The sequence below is a fragment of the Nuphar pumila genome, chromosome 7 (assembly GCF_984573655.1).
Source record: "Nuphar pumila chromosome 7, dmNupPumi1.hap1.1, whole genome shotgun sequence".
NCBI classification, from domain to species: Eukaryota; Viridiplantae; Streptophyta; class Magnoliopsida; order Nymphaeales; family Nymphaeaceae; genus Nuphar; species Nuphar pumila.
Genome location: NC_143255.1, coordinates 128477738 through 128493548, shown reverse-complemented (window position 1 = coordinate 128493548; position 15811 = coordinate 128477738). Strand labels below are relative to the sequence as shown.

The 15811-nt window shown below is 39.8% G+C and overlaps 1 protein-coding gene across 4 annotated transcripts; it reads right to left on the bottom strand.

Annotated features, from left to right (window-relative positions):
• Nucleotides 1-8644: 8644 nt before the first annotated feature.
• Nucleotides 8645-13987, bottom strand: LOC149833473 (glycerophosphodiester phosphodiesterase GDPD1, chloroplastic-like). Of its 4 annotated transcripts, XM_090015140.1 has the most exons (8): nucleotides 13599-13987; nucleotides 12778-12959; nucleotides 11115-11174; nucleotides 10931-11011; nucleotides 10634-10834; nucleotides 10430-10525; nucleotides 9491-9687; nucleotides 8645-9179 (listed from the first exon to the last, which is right to left on the bottom strand). In XM_090015140.1, exons 1-8 carry the CDS (start codon nucleotides 13687-13689, stop codon nucleotides 8966-8968), a joined length of 1122 nt encoding a protein of 373 aa, XP_089871266.1. In that variant the 5' UTR covers nucleotides 13690-13987; the 3' UTR covers nucleotides 8645-8965. The 4 variants fall into 4 exon arrangements, with proteins under 4 accessions (XP_089871266.1, XP_089871267.1, XP_089871269.1 ...); XM_090015141.1 differs by lacking the exon at nucleotides 11115-11174 and having other exon boundaries at nucleotides 13599-13986; XM_090015143.1 differs by lacking the exon at nucleotides 8645-9179 and having other exon boundaries at nucleotides 9487-9687; nucleotides 13599-13978.
• Nucleotides 13988-15811: the final 1824 nt, after the last annotated feature.

Genomic DNA, 15811 nt, shown 5'->3' with positions numbered 1-15811 from the left:
TCGAAGTTAGGGAGCCAGGACTACCAATGCATCCTCAGTGGTAGATCTAAGTCTTCTGCAGAAGTTACATGGTGCATCCTAATTCTAGTTTTAGCCACTGGGGAGTACTCTCTTGGTCATGGACCGTCTCCTTTGGATATCCATATGGCTAGTCATACGGGTTATAGAATAATAGACCCTTGCATGGTCTCGATCAGATACAATGTCGAATGTTTGTGCGTACCCACATGGTAAGTGAAAGATAAACATAAAAGTTTTACATTATTCTTATATTAGTTTCAGAGTACAGTTTGTAATCCTTGTCTTAAATCTTAGAAATTATAGAAACACATAATATCTGTAAGAATGCGCATGTATCTCGTGCATCTTGTTGTTTCTTAGTAAAGTAGAAAGCATGCCTATCTCAATAGAAATTTTGTTCTTAGCAAGTTATATTGCAAGGGGTATTATGCTTATGTGTTCGTATTCAATGCCTTGTGGTACAAATATATGGCATGCTATTCGCAAAATCGGTATGAAACCATACTAGCCGTGGCTGAAGAAGGTGACTTTCAAACCGAGTGTGAACATACTTGGATTTAACGTGCTGAATTGGATCTATGCCATAGGTGTTTGACATGAATGATTAGGTGAGTTATTGGCCAATACGACTGCATTCAATACCACACATAATTTTTTTTCCATTTACATTGTTCCATATGGATTCAACAAACTGCTCGAAAGTTGTTTATCTAATTCGTATATGGGGCTACAAATAGATATTAGTCATGGTAAGATTTCATTAGACATAAGATACAAACACTTGCATGTTAATATATTAGAATCTCATGTATGATAAATTTATTTATTTATTTATTTATGTGAAGGAGAGGTGTACGAATATCAACTTATATGATTATGCTTTGACAAATCCTTAATCTTGATCTAGGCTTTTTTGTTTCAAGTAGAACACCTAGTTGTATATAGGAAATGAAAACATCGAATCCATGCCATAGAGTTGTTGATGTTGTTATGAGGTCACAAAAATACTTGTTACATTATCGTCTTGAATTGATTACTCAGGTAAGGTGCATTGGGTGGTTTGTTTAAACACGAACACACACACACACACATACCCAAAAAGAGAACCCTCTGCATCGCAGGACACCCAACATTCTGTTGGGTTCAGTCATTCTGCGGGCAAACTCGGCTAGAGGTCTATTTGACTCCAGCCATGGTCGATATGTCTCCTGCCAACCTGGGTTTACCCATGTATTCAGCATGTGGGCTGGTGGTGTTGGCATAGCTGACTGCAGACCAGTGAAGGTTTGCTGAAGCCAGTCAGGACTGGTCACTCTCCTTTGTGTGCAAAGGAATGAGCATGGTTTGGGGTCGGTTGGACCCAGCATGGTTTTGGTAAATTTCAAACCCTGGAGTTAACCAACAACAACCAGGGTAGGATGCCGCGGGATTTGGATATGCTGCAGCGGTGGTGCAGGCCACTGCTTGTGGTGGTCAGTCGACCCATAGGGGTCTGTAGTGACCTATAGGATCGAATGGTGGCGTTGCACCACTAACATTGGTGCAACAGGGTAGGAAGAAAAAAACCTATTCGGGTGCTAGCTGGGCCCTGCACACATAGGTGTGGCAGGTGGGCTCCTCACCGAGAGCTAACGACGGTTAGCGCCTTTCATTGATGGCATACTTGGAGGTGGCAGCCACTAAGCCATGACACGAGAGGGCTCAAGGCAGCCCAACTTGGTGCGATAAGTATTTTAATAAAAGCACACGTGAAGAAAAAAATTATATATATATATATATATATATATATATATATATATATATATATACATAGCTCGTGAGTACGAATGTGTATGCCCTAGCTCAGAAAAACAAAGGTTCAAATGTGGGCTCTGGGTCGAGTCGAATTCTGATATATATATGATCGGTGCTTATGAGACACCTCAAATGGTAAGATGCATACAATGTGTTTGAACCCAGTTGCGGGTTCAGGATTTTAGAAATCCCTCGTGGTGCGATGTCTCGCACAAGAAAATAAATGAAAAACTAAATGCATGCATAAATTTTGAGATGTGCGAGACTTCAGGTATACTTGAAAGACGGTATATGTTACTGGATTCTCAAGTCTCTGGGTACACTTGAAAGACAATGTATGTTACCAGACCCATGGTCTACCTTGGAGACGGTAGATGGTACAAGCTCCGTGGGACAATTATGTTTTTGTGAGAGATAGGCGTCTCACCCGGTCTCCAGTCCTCAGAGTTTGGGGGCCAGGACTACCAATGCGTCTTAGATGGTAGATCCAAGTCTTCTGCAGAAGTTACAGAGTGCATCCTAATTCTAGTTCTAGCCACTGTGGAGTACTCTCTCAGTCACAGACCGTCCTCTTTGGATATCTGTATGGCTAGTCATATGGGTTATAAAATAATAGACCCCTGTATGGTCTCAGTCGAATACGATGTCGAATGCCTGTGCGTACCCACAGGGTAAGTGAAAGATAAACATAAAAGTTTTACATAGTTCTCATATTAGTTTTGGAGTACAGTTTTTAATCCTTGTCTTAGATCTTAGAAATTATAGAAACAAATAATATCTGTAAGAATGAACATATATCTGGTATATTTTGTTGTTTCTTAGTAAAGTAGAAAGCATGCCTGTCTCAGTAGAAATTTCCTTCTTAGCAAGTTATATTGCATGAAATTTTATAATTTATAATAACTGTAAATGTTGTACATATTTGTACACAGAACACTGAGCACAACATATAGATATAATATTTTTTACGTAAACAGGGGAGTCTGACCCTTTCTGCATTAATATTTTTCAAGTAACGAATAAGTGAAGTGATCGCGGGTGTCGCAACGAAAGTAGCCATTGGGATCTCATCTTTCATTGTTCATGCTTAGACTCTGATTAGTTAGATTTATATTTCAGTTATGAGATGTAATTAATGACATTAATACTTTATTTAATGAATGAAATGTTCTTTAGTACTCTTTGTTTTACCCTGTAATTTGCCTGATTATTGGACTAGTCTCTTTCGCTATTTCAAAAAAAAAAATTGTCCAAAATTTTTCGTCTAATTTGTTGGGGTGTTAAAGTAGTTGTTAACAACTTGTCCATCAGAGTTTTTGTACTATCACATAATCTCTCTTAACGGAACCAAGAGACAGATGTGTATGCCAGTTTCTACTTTAACGGATGACCCATTCTACAAGCTTTGGTCTTTTAAACCAACTCGATCATCTTGCCTATGAAGACGATTGTCATAATTTATATGATTTCCTTTTCATCATTGTGCATTTACATACCATGAGGTTATCATAAACCTCTTATCTAATCATCATAGTATTAACATACCGTGCATGTCTAATAGTACCGTTACGATGAGAGGGGTATCAGTTTCTAAAAAAAAAGCCCCAACATTATTTAGAAATTTCAATGTCCCGTGCATTAGGCAAGAGATATCCGAGTTATTTCAGATATCAAAATAAAGACCGTACGTATCACTTAGGGCTACGTAGTCGAAGCTCTTTCGTTACTCAGGGTTGAGAAAAAGACTTAGTTGTGAATATGCAAACGCCAAATATTCATTTTTGCTTTTCAAAACAATGAATATTACGAGCTTTAGAATTTCGCGTATGAAATCTCCTTTTTCTTTAAAAACTTGGCGAGTATGTGCAAATCTGCATCTTTAAATGCAAGCGTAAGGCAAAGTAGGCAGGAGTATGCAAAATTGCGTACCTTACCGAGTTATGTATATGTATATATGATACATATATATCAAAGCATAAGCCTGTGTACATTACAACACGGTGGCAATGTAAATGACATAAAGTCAGACTCGATGTGCAAACCACATATCGAGCTAAATAAACTGAATAAGCCATGCACAATGTATGAAACCGTACATCGGCTAAATAAATTATGTAAACAGTGCACAATGTATAAAACCGTACATCGGTTAAGTAAATTACGTAAGCAATAGCCTATTGACGTTATAGCACGACGATAAAGTAAATGACATAAAGCCAGACTCGATGTGCAAAACCACACATTGAGCTAAATAAACTGCGTAAGCGATGCACGATATGCGAAACCGTACATCGACTAAATACATTCGGTAAGCAATGCATGATGTATGAAACTATGCATCGGCTAAGGAAATTGCATTAGCCTATGCATGTAACAACGTGGCGACAAAGTAAATGGCATAAATTTTGAATGGATAAAAATACACAAAACTACATCATTGAGTTGGAAGCATATATATATATGTGTGTGTGTGTATAAGTTAGAAGTATTCTGTCATTGTATGCAACTTTCTCCTACCTCGGAGATGGTCGAACTCGTGAACGATTCCAAGCATAGGTTTTCAAGGGCTCGTGCCTTGGTGCGCGTGCTACGTCTGTTGCACCGATGGGGTGTGCTAAATGATATTTTATTACACTACAGAATAAACAATGCAATCATTTTAATTTAATGAGTAAGCAACGTTTGCATCGTAGGGGTCAAACCCGAACCTAGTTCAAGCCGACCAGACTCGGGTCGTTTTTTGCCAGCATGAGGAGGGGCCCCGGCGAAGGGGAGCCCGATGAGAGGGGGAAGAAGATAAGAGGGGTTGCGCAAGGGAGGAGTCGGGGAGCTTGAAAGTGAGGGGGGTCGGGGTTGCATCGGGGAGGAGTCGGGGGAGATCAGATGTGAGGGTTGCGCTCAAAAGAAACCCTCCCCCCTGGGGGTTTAAATAAGGGGGGGGGGGATGGACCCGGATCCAGGTTGGATCTGGTCAGATCAGACCTGGACCCAAAACAATTTTTTGTTTTTGAAAAGCACGAGTGTTACACCTACCTTGAGAATTATGTGGAGCTTTTAATTCAATATGTTTGTCACAATCAAATCCTATTACTTTTTCTCGAGGGAAATGTCAAAGTTGGTGATTCGAATCTCAAGTGTAAAAAAGTGTAGGTTTTGGAAGTGTAGACGTCAGTGGCATAAAGCCAAGAAGAGTATGACACAAAGAAAAAATTTAGATGCACTCAACCTCCCATGTAAGAGTTCACCCCCATATAAGAAGTCTCTAGAGACTAGACAAAAGATATCTAGTAGGGTTTAGGGCCCCACCAGATCTTGGACTAAAATAAGGACATCGAGAAGAGCTGAAATTAAAAAAAAAAATGATGTGTTATTAGTTGATGTGATTATCCTTCTCAATTTGATAACATTTCTAGCGGTTGATTATTCATTACTTTGACAATTTTTAATTTTTTTTAGGAAATAGTAAAACACACCTAAATTTTGGAAGATAAACAAAACACACACATAGAGTTTAAACATTGTTAAAGGCATACTTAAATTTTGCATGGTTAAAAAAAAAAACTAGGGTTTACTTCTGTTGATGATGCCGTTAAATACCTACAAGGACTTGGCTTATCTGGTACGGGCGACTTGCGAATGTCACCAAGTTGGAGACATCACAAGTTTGAAACTCACGAGTGGTGTCCTTTGCTGCAAAGTCAAAGCTGGGTGTACTCGCCAGTGGACAAGAAGAACCTCAAGGGTTTTACCAACTTGAGGCCGGGGGATATGTGGTCCGTGATTGGGGTTACCTTGCACTATCTGAAAAAATAGATGCCGTTAATGTGTGCTATTATTACCAAAAGTTAGGTGCATTTTTTTATGATTGCCAAAATGTTAGTTGTTTTAGATTTTTTTTTCAAAAAAAAAGTATTGTTTTGAAGGTAAATGTAAATAACTAACTTTGTAGTATTAACTCAACTTGGGTTAATGATAACCCAAACTAAATTGACAAAGTTTGTTTTTGATTAACAGAACAAAAATTCAGGTGTGTTTTTCATTATTGTGAAAAACTTAAGTGTGTTTTTTGAAATATCCTATTATTTTTCTCAAATGAAGATATTAAAAATGAAACTTTAAAATGGCGTTTTTGAATTTATTAGATCTAGGATCTGAGGGGTCTGGACCAAATGTAGATCGACTCAATTTAGATCATAACTGTTGGAGGGATATAAGAAGGTCATGTTTGTACCAACTACCAACTGGATAAATTTTCATGGAGTATATTTGAATTTCCACACACACAAACACACAGGGTGTGGGTAAGTACTAATTCCTATCTATGCATACCGGGTAGATCAGACGGTCAAACAAGAATCATAAAATGACAACCTTTAATGGCGGTTCAAAACTGTCACTATTTTTTTTGCAGGATTTTCTGGAATCCACATCCACAATGATGGCTGTTCGTACCTCTCTCTCTCTCTCTCTCAAAGTACCAACAATTCTTTTTTATTTTTCGACAGAGAAACCCCTACCAATTATACAATCATATACTATTAGGATTCGAACTTGCAAAGTCCCAACACAAGGTGACATACACTAACTGCTCCTGCCAGGCAAGGAGAGCCTGGTAAAAGCACATAGAAATCTTGACATAAAAATATGCACCAAGCGCTGTGCTGTCAATGGGTCGAGTTTGTATCATGTACTTGACCCGAACTCAAATTTTTAGGTATGAGCATAAGAAGTGCTCAAATAACATTTAGGTCAACCCAAATCCAACTCGAACAATATGCAGGCCAGGTTTGGGTTATGATTTTTGTCGGGTACCAGACTCGATATGAGCGCTTTATATGTATTTTTAGTAAAAATAAACATCTGAAATTATGCCGATCGGAGTTTGGGATTTCACCTTCGTGATCATACAAAACCCAAATCCGAACCAACAATTTGTTATTTGGGCGGGTTGGAGTACACCCTGATGGACCTAGGCAAGCTCGTATTTCATGCTCTATGAAAAAGAGTTTTTTTTTTTTAAAGGCAAGCTGGGGTTACGCAGACCCTACCAGTTATACCAACTATACCATTGGGTTTTGAACCTGAAACGTCACAACACAAGGTGACGTGTACTACTGCTCCTACCAGACAAGCGGAGCCCCCATTGGTAGTTGTTTATATTCTTCTCTCAATATCAACACCCACATCCAACATAAGGTACAGTCCACATATAACATCTGCAAACAAATTATGATGGTTGGTTGCCTTAGCAGTTGCTTCCAAGTTCCAACTTGATAATAACTTTTTTTTTTAAAGAAACCAACTTGATGATAACTTAAATAATCAGAAACATAACCGAATTCACAAACTCGGAAATTCACTTCTTAGGAAACTGGCTGCGGAAGTGCGATACAATGTGCTTGTTTCATGCATCCTAAATTTTACGCTAAGCTCACTGAAAGAATTGAAAGTATGTTTTTTCAATATAAAATTTAACTTTCTTGATATTAGAAATATGCTTTTCATGATAGAAGAATTGCACTTTCTAAGTAATTATGTTTTTATTATAAAACTCACATATATGAAGAACACTTTCAGTTAAAAAAAAAAACTTTAAAAAGGTATTTAAATAAAAGCATGGGTTATGTTTAGCACCGGGGGATCCGGTTGTATGATAGGAGCAGTGAGTGCACGTCACCTTGTATTGGGACGTTGCAAGTTCAAATCTCAATGGTGTGGATGAGTAATTATCGATCTGATTTTAGTAGATCCAGGACTTCAGATTGAGTACAAGACATAAACCTGTAACATACCCGAACCCGTTTGGACCTGACCCACGTTTTATACTCAACCCAAATGGTTTCACATAATGTAAAACTGAGCCCGACCCAATTATGTACCCCAAACCGGTTTTATTCTTGAACCGGCCTGAACCCAAACTAATTATGGACCTGACCCGAACCAAACCTGTTGAAACCTGACCCACTATTAGAACACAAACCCGTTTTTAAAAGTTTTGGCTTTTAAAAATTATATTGGGGAAGGAAACCTTTGTTGATTGAGATTCCCCCAATATATTGAGATTAAGACCCGAGTCCCAACCTGATTCCGATTAAGACCCGCAAAATTTCAATGTAAAAAGGATAAAAAATTATGGTTTTACCGAGTATGGTCCAGGTTTGGTTCATGTAGTTCTTATCAGGTCCGGGTATGGTTTTTCTTATAGTGGACCCAATACCATACCCAAAAAACCAGGTCCAAGTCTGGTACCACCTGGGTCCGAACCAAACCTGACCAGTTCACACCCCTAGCCATACCCAGACCTGAACCCCGGATCAGAATCAAAATGGGTTAAACTCTTATGTTTTTGTTGGTCTTGTGTCAAATGACTTGAACACAGAGATGCCAATTCTTCTGAACTTTGTCAAATTTTTATGATTTTTTGTAACCATAAACAAATAAACAGTAACTGTGATTCTAGGGAAGGGCCTTGACAAGCCCAGAGAGAGAACCATGTGTTCTGCTTGTCATCTGTAACAGTTGAGCTTACTATCATAGAAAAGGGAGAGTTGCTAAACTTTTTCTGGTTACGCTGTGGCCAATGCAATAATTGTTCACCTTTTTTGTAATTCTTATGATGATATACACTACATGCACAACAGATGCCACATATTGAGTGCACCGAAAACTGTATCTTGCTTCAAACTCTGTATTTCGTATTCAAAAACAATATTATTGCAATGATCCTTTGCTGTTCTGGCTAATGTTAAACTTATCAATGGACTTTAGATGATAGGTAGTTTTAGGTTTTACTTAGCTCATCAGGACTAACAACACTTCACCAAGTCTAGTAATCAAAGAATTAGCAACATCGATAACTTTACCAGTTTACTCTGGTTTATATGTTCATGTACATACATATGAACAGAGAGAGAGAGAGAGAGAGAGAGAGAGAGAGAGAGAGAGAGAGAGAGAGAGAGAGAACTACAGGAGACCTAATTTTCTCTTTTTTGCATTAACCACCATCAGATTATACAGAGAAAACAGGTAATATTGTACACATCCTAATTTTGAGTACTTGCATACTCAAAATGAAGAAATGGAAGCAACACCCATAAAAGGATTACCTAGAGGTTGTATCAAATGCAACTCCCCGCTTGTGTCAGTGGCATCATTGTATCAATTTCGATATCAATTTCAGTAAGAATGACAGGTCTCCTTGAGAAAACTTGGGTCGACTGGTGACCTCCCTCATCCCATCTTCCACACTCTCAGCCACAGGCTTCCCAAACTCTGAGACAGCCTCTGCAATCTCTCCAACAAAATCGACAATTACTCCATCCACACCAATTAAGTGCTGCATGTAAACAGCCTCTGATACGTTGCTGCATTAAAAACATGACAAGCAATTTATCCCACAGGACGGCTTAACCAAATATGAAATAGACATCACATCTTTGCCCATGGTAATAAGACAGAAACTGAAAACAGAAACTGCAAATGAAGATGCCACCAAGATTTCTTTTGATTTTGAAGAGGAGAATTCCAAAATAAAGCAATTTCTAGTTAGCAAAATTATGAACAATTAAAAGTTCACAAGCAGGAAACAAATTCTCTGATTGCATATGCTCAAATTAGACATTGTGCATTCATCAAAACAGATAAAATGCATAAAGATATAGAGACAAATTATTACTTCAACTGGCCATATGTTAAGAGCCCAAGCTTGGCTTCCTTTATTCTGGGAATAGCAGCAGGGTTCTGGAAAATGGCTTTAATTTCGGACACGATCCCATCTAATCCCCCAACAACACATAATTTGATGGCTTCCTCAAGAGAGTTTCTTCGGACATCGTTATAGATCTCGGATCCTCCATTTGTGAGGAAAAAGACCTAATCGAGCATTAGCAGAGGTCAGACTACATTCAAATAAAAGATCCTTAATTCAAAATTCATGACAGGCCTAGAAGCAGTATAATTCATCAAAGGGTGAGAAAGGATGGAATACGCCGCTGGCCCACTAAAGTTACCAAGGAATTCTAATGAAATTAAAAAAATATTCACAATTAAAAAAAAGTCTTGACTGAAAGCTCTGCTGTGATGACCGTCAGAAGATTCTGTAACAAAAAAAAAAAAGAACAAATGGGTAAATCAACAAAATGGTTTCAAGGGTGAATTCAAATGAAACATTGGAGTTAAAACTGCTTGCTTCCGAAATCCTCTTCTATAGATTCTCCCCAAGGAAAAAAACACAGATTATTGTAATACATTCAAAGAAATTGCAGCACCTGATCTGGTAAAAAACCATGAAAACAAATGGCATCCCCAAATGTTTAGTCTTTTGTTTTCTAAAGCTAAAAAGGCTATGCCAAGGTACCGTTCCAGTGAGCAAAGGCTACAGCCTTGCAAAGAAAATGATTTAAACCCTAAACATATCAGGAAGAAAATTTTAAGAGCCCGGGAAATTTTTGTATCTGCTCGAGCCAAGTATCCACAAAAGCCCAATTTCATGAGCTCATGGACACGTTCGCCTCTCACATTTCACAATAGAAACGCCAAAAAGAAAAGTACAAATAGATCTGTACCTTCTCCCTTAAAAAAAAAGACAGACTTAATAGTATGGAGGAATACTCACAGGGTAAGCACTCTGCAATTTCCTCATTAACAGAGCAGCATCTGGTTGGAAACTTGAGAAGAGTATTGGTCTATCCCGAGAATATTCATACACAACCTAGAATGGTGAACACCAATGAGAGGAAGATCAGGCCATCAATACATCCCAGCAACGTGCATACCAAGATAAGTAAAAACAAGAAGGATTGAAACAGAAACTGCGCACCGTTAGGATATTTTGGAGAGTATCGACAAGCTCTTCTTCCGAACAAGTTAAACCATCGTCGAATTTGAGTTCGATGTTGAACCCCAAAGAGGAGTCGACCTTCTGGAACGCTTCCTGCAACGTACAGTGAGGGTCGTCGTCTTCCACCTTCCAACCAAAGACCCGTCCGTCTTTTGATTTTCTAAAAAGCGACTTCCCCACCTAATTTTCCATCCCCAACAAAATTAGAGGAGATCGAAACACACCAAAAGAACAAAAAATGCCACAAAAAAAGGGAAAAAAAGATCCGGGGTTTACAGTTCCGGGTTCTCTTTCGGGGCCATAGAGGAGGAACTCTGAAAGCGTGAGCTCTGTGGTTCGCTTCTCCGATAAGTTCCCCTGCACGTCACAAAGATCGTTAGAGAGAGAGAGAGAGAGAGAGAGAGAGAGAGAGAGAGAGAGAGAGAGAGAGAGAGAGAGAGAGAGAGAGAGAGAGATTTACGTCTTCTTCGGTGAGTATGAAGTTGTCGTGGAAAATTACAGGGCACCCATCTCTCGTGACCTACAACGAAGCGGTTTCCATCACCATGAAACCCAAGACAACAACAAATTACAAAACCAAATTTAAAAGAACCAAGAACAGCACAAAGAACAGGATTATCAATTTTAATCAAAATTACCAGATGAAAATAACTTTTAAAAAAAAATCAAATTTTCTTTACGCTTCATATTATAGATACTCCTGTTGAATTTTTCAACATTTTATATTGCTCATATTTACCGGAGACTTAACAAAAAATTAAAGTTTTGATTTTTTCAGAGGTTACTTTAAAGGCATATTGCCACGCCATGGTCTTGGTTTAATCAAGCCCAATGAAATGAAAGAGAAGGTGTTCAAGCTTGGCTTATTTCTTGAACTTGAGTTTTACCAAAAGCCCCAGCTCAACCAAACGAACAAGAACAAATTTATTTTAATAAAATATTTTTTAAAAGTTAAAACAATAAAGTTTAGATCCTAAACTTTTTTTTAAAGGCAAGCTGGGGTTAGGAAACCCACCAGTTATTTATTCAACGTCCCACTTAGGGATGACAGTGGAGGGGACAATGGGGCCCCTCCCCGCCTTGCCCCCATTTGGACCGGGGATGAAGGGCATGGAGGCGAGGATGAAGGTTAAAATCTATCCCCGTGCGGGGATGGACTTATGCTTTCCCCTGCCCTGTCTCCATCACAATTCCCGCCTTACCTTGCCCCTGCCCTGTCTTCAAGGGATGACTATAGATCAAGATAAAACGGGACTCCGCCCCACCTCGCCTCCGTTTGGACAGGGGAAAGAGGACTTGAAATAGAGATGGAGGTTAAAATCCATCCCCACGTAGGGATGGAGGTTCGGATTTTGAGATGGAGCGGTGGTGAAGATCTTGTCCCTGGCTCTCGTCCCGTCCACAGACATCCCTAGTCTCATTGGGGTTTTGAACCTGCAAGGTCCCCACCACTAGAAGAACCACCGGGAGACGTACACTGATAGCGCTTACGAACATAAAACTTATAAAGAATAGGATTTGAACTTTAAAGTTATTGACTGCAGGTCAAATACTACAATCATCTTCATTTTTATAATAAAAAATAAATATATTTATTATAAATAAATGAATCTATACCAAACCAACCAAGACAACATTGATTGTTCATTTTTTAGTTTGTGGAGGGTATTTTACAGGTTAGAACGAGCTCTTTAGAGCCAAACATGACATGAGTAGAGCCGCAAGCATCTCTTCTCGTTTCCCAGCCCTATTTGAGACACAATCGTCATTTCCAAAGAAAGACCGGCGATCCACGGATGGAATCGGTTCAAAGGGAAGTCGAGGGACGCATGCGTCATTTGCAACGAAAGCAAGGACGGGTCATATCATGAATTTTTCTATCAGAATCCGGTTCCGATGGCATTTTAGTCATTTCATTAGAAATCAAGGTGGCGGAAAATTTGCTCGTGCAAGGGAAACCCGGGGAATTCGGGCGATCATTTGGACGCCAGGAACGGCGGAGAGTCGAGTTGGACCCGAGAGCAGGAAGGAAGCCGACGCGGCGACGAGAAATCGCCAGCAGATCACGATCGATTAAAAAGATAATCGCTAATTAAGCGGAAACCAGGATTCCGGAGATCTACCTGAACGTCGAACTCGACGAAGTCGACGCCGAGTTTTCCGGCGGTGTTGAAGGAGAGGATGGAGTTCTCCTTGATCGCCTTCATCCTTCCGTCTGGCGAGGAGAGAATGTTCATACCGCTCCCGCGGTGGCCGATCACCATGAACCTCGGCGGCTTGAACGCCGATCTCTGCCCTTCGGGCCCTGCTCATCACATGAGAAGTCAGGTCTCCAGCACTCTCCTCCGGATAGCAAGAAAACAGAAAAAGAAATAACAAGAAGAAGACGTTGACGGAGGCAGATGCTCTGTCGTTTCACGTTCTAAAGAAATCGGTTCACCAGCAACGAATCCGACGATACTATATAAAACGAAGAAGAAAAGAAGAAAGACGGACTCTCCGTCGTTCACGTTCGCCAAAAACGGCCGGAGAATGAGTTTTCCGGCGCCGGAATTCGACGACGTTGTCCTTCATACGAAAGAAACAAAACGACAAGAAGAGAGAAACGTCATTTCCCGTCGTTTATCTTTAAAAAGCCGGCAGGATAATCGGTTTCACGGTAAAGGAATCCGACGGCAATCTCCTCCGCAAGACGAAACCTTTAAAACACGGAACTTAGAAGAAAGAACGGTGAATCCCCTCCAGAAACGATTTTGCGGCAAAGTAATCCAACGGCACTCGCATCCAGAAAAAAAAAACGATCTAAAAAAAAACAGAGAGAAACCCGAGAAAGAAGAACGTAGACGTACGACTATTCACATTCAGGAGACCGGCCGGAAATTCAGTTTACCGGCACGGAATCCGACGGAACCAGAAAGGGAAAAGGGATAAACCAGGAGCTCACCTTTGATATCGGAGGAGACGGCGACCGCGGCGCTTTCCGGCACCCGGTCGAGGTTGGGGACGTCGGAAACGTGGACCGCCTTGAGAGCCATCGATACAGAAACCGAGTCGAGTCTCACGCGGAGGCTTCGAATCGATTTCCTCCCCTTCCCGACGAGGATTTTATGGTTGCTTGCAGAGAGTAGAGAGAGGGCATCGAAGAGACGGAGAGGTGGAAGAAAGGGATGACAGAGGGGAATCTTCCATCTATACTAATGGCGGGGGATGATTCGGTGTCGCCGCGGCATATTCCCGCGGTACTCTCCCACGGGCCATTCCTTCTGGGTTGCCGGAATATTCCGGATGAATTCCTGACGGAAGGGAATTCCGTGAGCCCCCGTCTGCCCCTCTTTTTGTTTTCCCTTTTTTAAATTAATAAAAAAGAGGAGAGGAGGAGGAAGTTTCTGCCACCCTCTTTCTGGGTGGAATATCCGGATATTCGGGGAGAACCGACGCGTGGAATATCTTTGAAAAATGAAAAAAAAAAGGAAAGAAAAGCGTTTTTTCTGAATGCTTCAAAACTTGTTCTTATGTAGGGGTGTCAAACCCCAACTCAAGTCAGAATTGAGATGATGGTACCAGGTCTAATCGGACCCACCATAGGAGAAGCCATACTCGGACCTTATAATGATTACATGAACCAGACCCGATAAAATAATGATTTTTTTTTATCATTTTTACATTGAAAAATTGCTGATCTTAATTGAAACTCTGGTTGGGCCCGGGTCTGGTATAAAATTTCACAAACCATACGCAGCTCCATGTATTAATCAGACACTTCAGTCCGACCCAGATTTTAATCGGGTCTTCTTATTTATCACCAAACCTTAACCCTATAGGGTTTGGTACGGGTCAATCTGGGTCAAACCTGACCCATTGACATCCCTACTCTTATGAGAGGAACGTTGAAAACACAAAGATTTATATTTAGAAAACGGCTGGCTCTAATGAATGGAAAGGGCCTAAAAAGACTCTATTATATCCACGTTAATCTAATTTTATCATATCTTGTAAACTTAAAACCAGATTATACTAGCCTAATTATTTAATGGTTTTTTATCTAGTGATGTTCAATTCATTTTTATGCTGATTTTCCTTTTTTCTTGGATGCAAAACAATTTTTTAATTGTGTGTTCATTCTTTAACGGATTATTATTATCCATGATATTACATCTTTCATTAAAAAATATATTAAATATTTATGGTGCATTTGATTTCTTCGAATCTCAAATTCAAAACGATCCAAGACCAATGTTGTCAGTATTGATGCGAATTGGCCTCAAATTGGCCAAATGCGTATTGTATCGGCCCAAAATCGATTTGACAAGGGCGGATTCGGCCCTCAGCTGATTTTCATTATTAATTTAATATTATTCATTTTAAAAATCTAAAAATAGCTGATTCAGCCCGATTTGCTTGGAGTCCGAGCCGGCCGATTCTCTGAACCAATTCAGGTCCAAAACCAAAACCAAAACCAAAACCAACACACTGTCTAAGACTCATGTAGTAGAGATCCTATGATCTTTACAGCTCTCCCCCCAACCTTCTCCCCATACCATATGGAGCTCGGGTATGGTTTGTAAATTTCCATACCAGACTTTATCTCGATTAAGATCTGCAAATTTTCAATGTAAAATAGATCAAATTTGACAGATGTTTGCCATTCAAATTTAAGTTAACGTGATTCGTTACAAAGTGAGGATTTGAACCTACGACATCGGGTTTAACCTGTATGAACTGAGTCTGGTTTATGTAATCCTCATAAGACTCGGATATTTTATGATAGGTTCAGTCCCGATATCAGTACCTTAGATCAGATCTGGGTCAGGACCCAGTGAAGGCCCGACCCATTGACACCCTTTATTGCAGATAGGGCAAAGACGTGGCTCCATGTCATGTTTGGCTGGCGTTTGGTTGGCTGAGTGTTGACACGGAACAGCGTCACATGCCTTTTAGCTGCTGCGTCTTCTAAACAGGCAAGTTGGAGTTTGTTTGGTGCGATGTTGTCAGTATCGACCTGTGTCGGCAGAAAATCGATACGATACTAACCTGAATCAGCTATTTTTAATAAATATAAAAATTACTTAAAATTATTTTTAATATTATTTTAATGTACACAAGATATTTTTTATTTATTTATTAGCAGATTCAGAATGATTCACTTGAGAATCGGGC

Coding starts and splice junctions, on each gene's coding strand:
- LOC149833473 (XM_090015140.1), bottom strand. CDS start 13,689: ATGGCTCTCAAGGCGGTCCACGTTTCCGACGTCCCCAACCTCGACCGG. Junction 11,012..11,114: donor TCATACTCACCGAAGAAGAC/GTAAATCTCTCT, acceptor TGTGACGTGCAG/GGGAACTTATCGGAGAAGCG. Junction 10,835..10,930: donor CCGAAAGAGAACCCGGAACT/GTAAACCCCGGA, acceptor ATGGAAAATTAG/GTGGGGAAGTCGCTTTTTAG.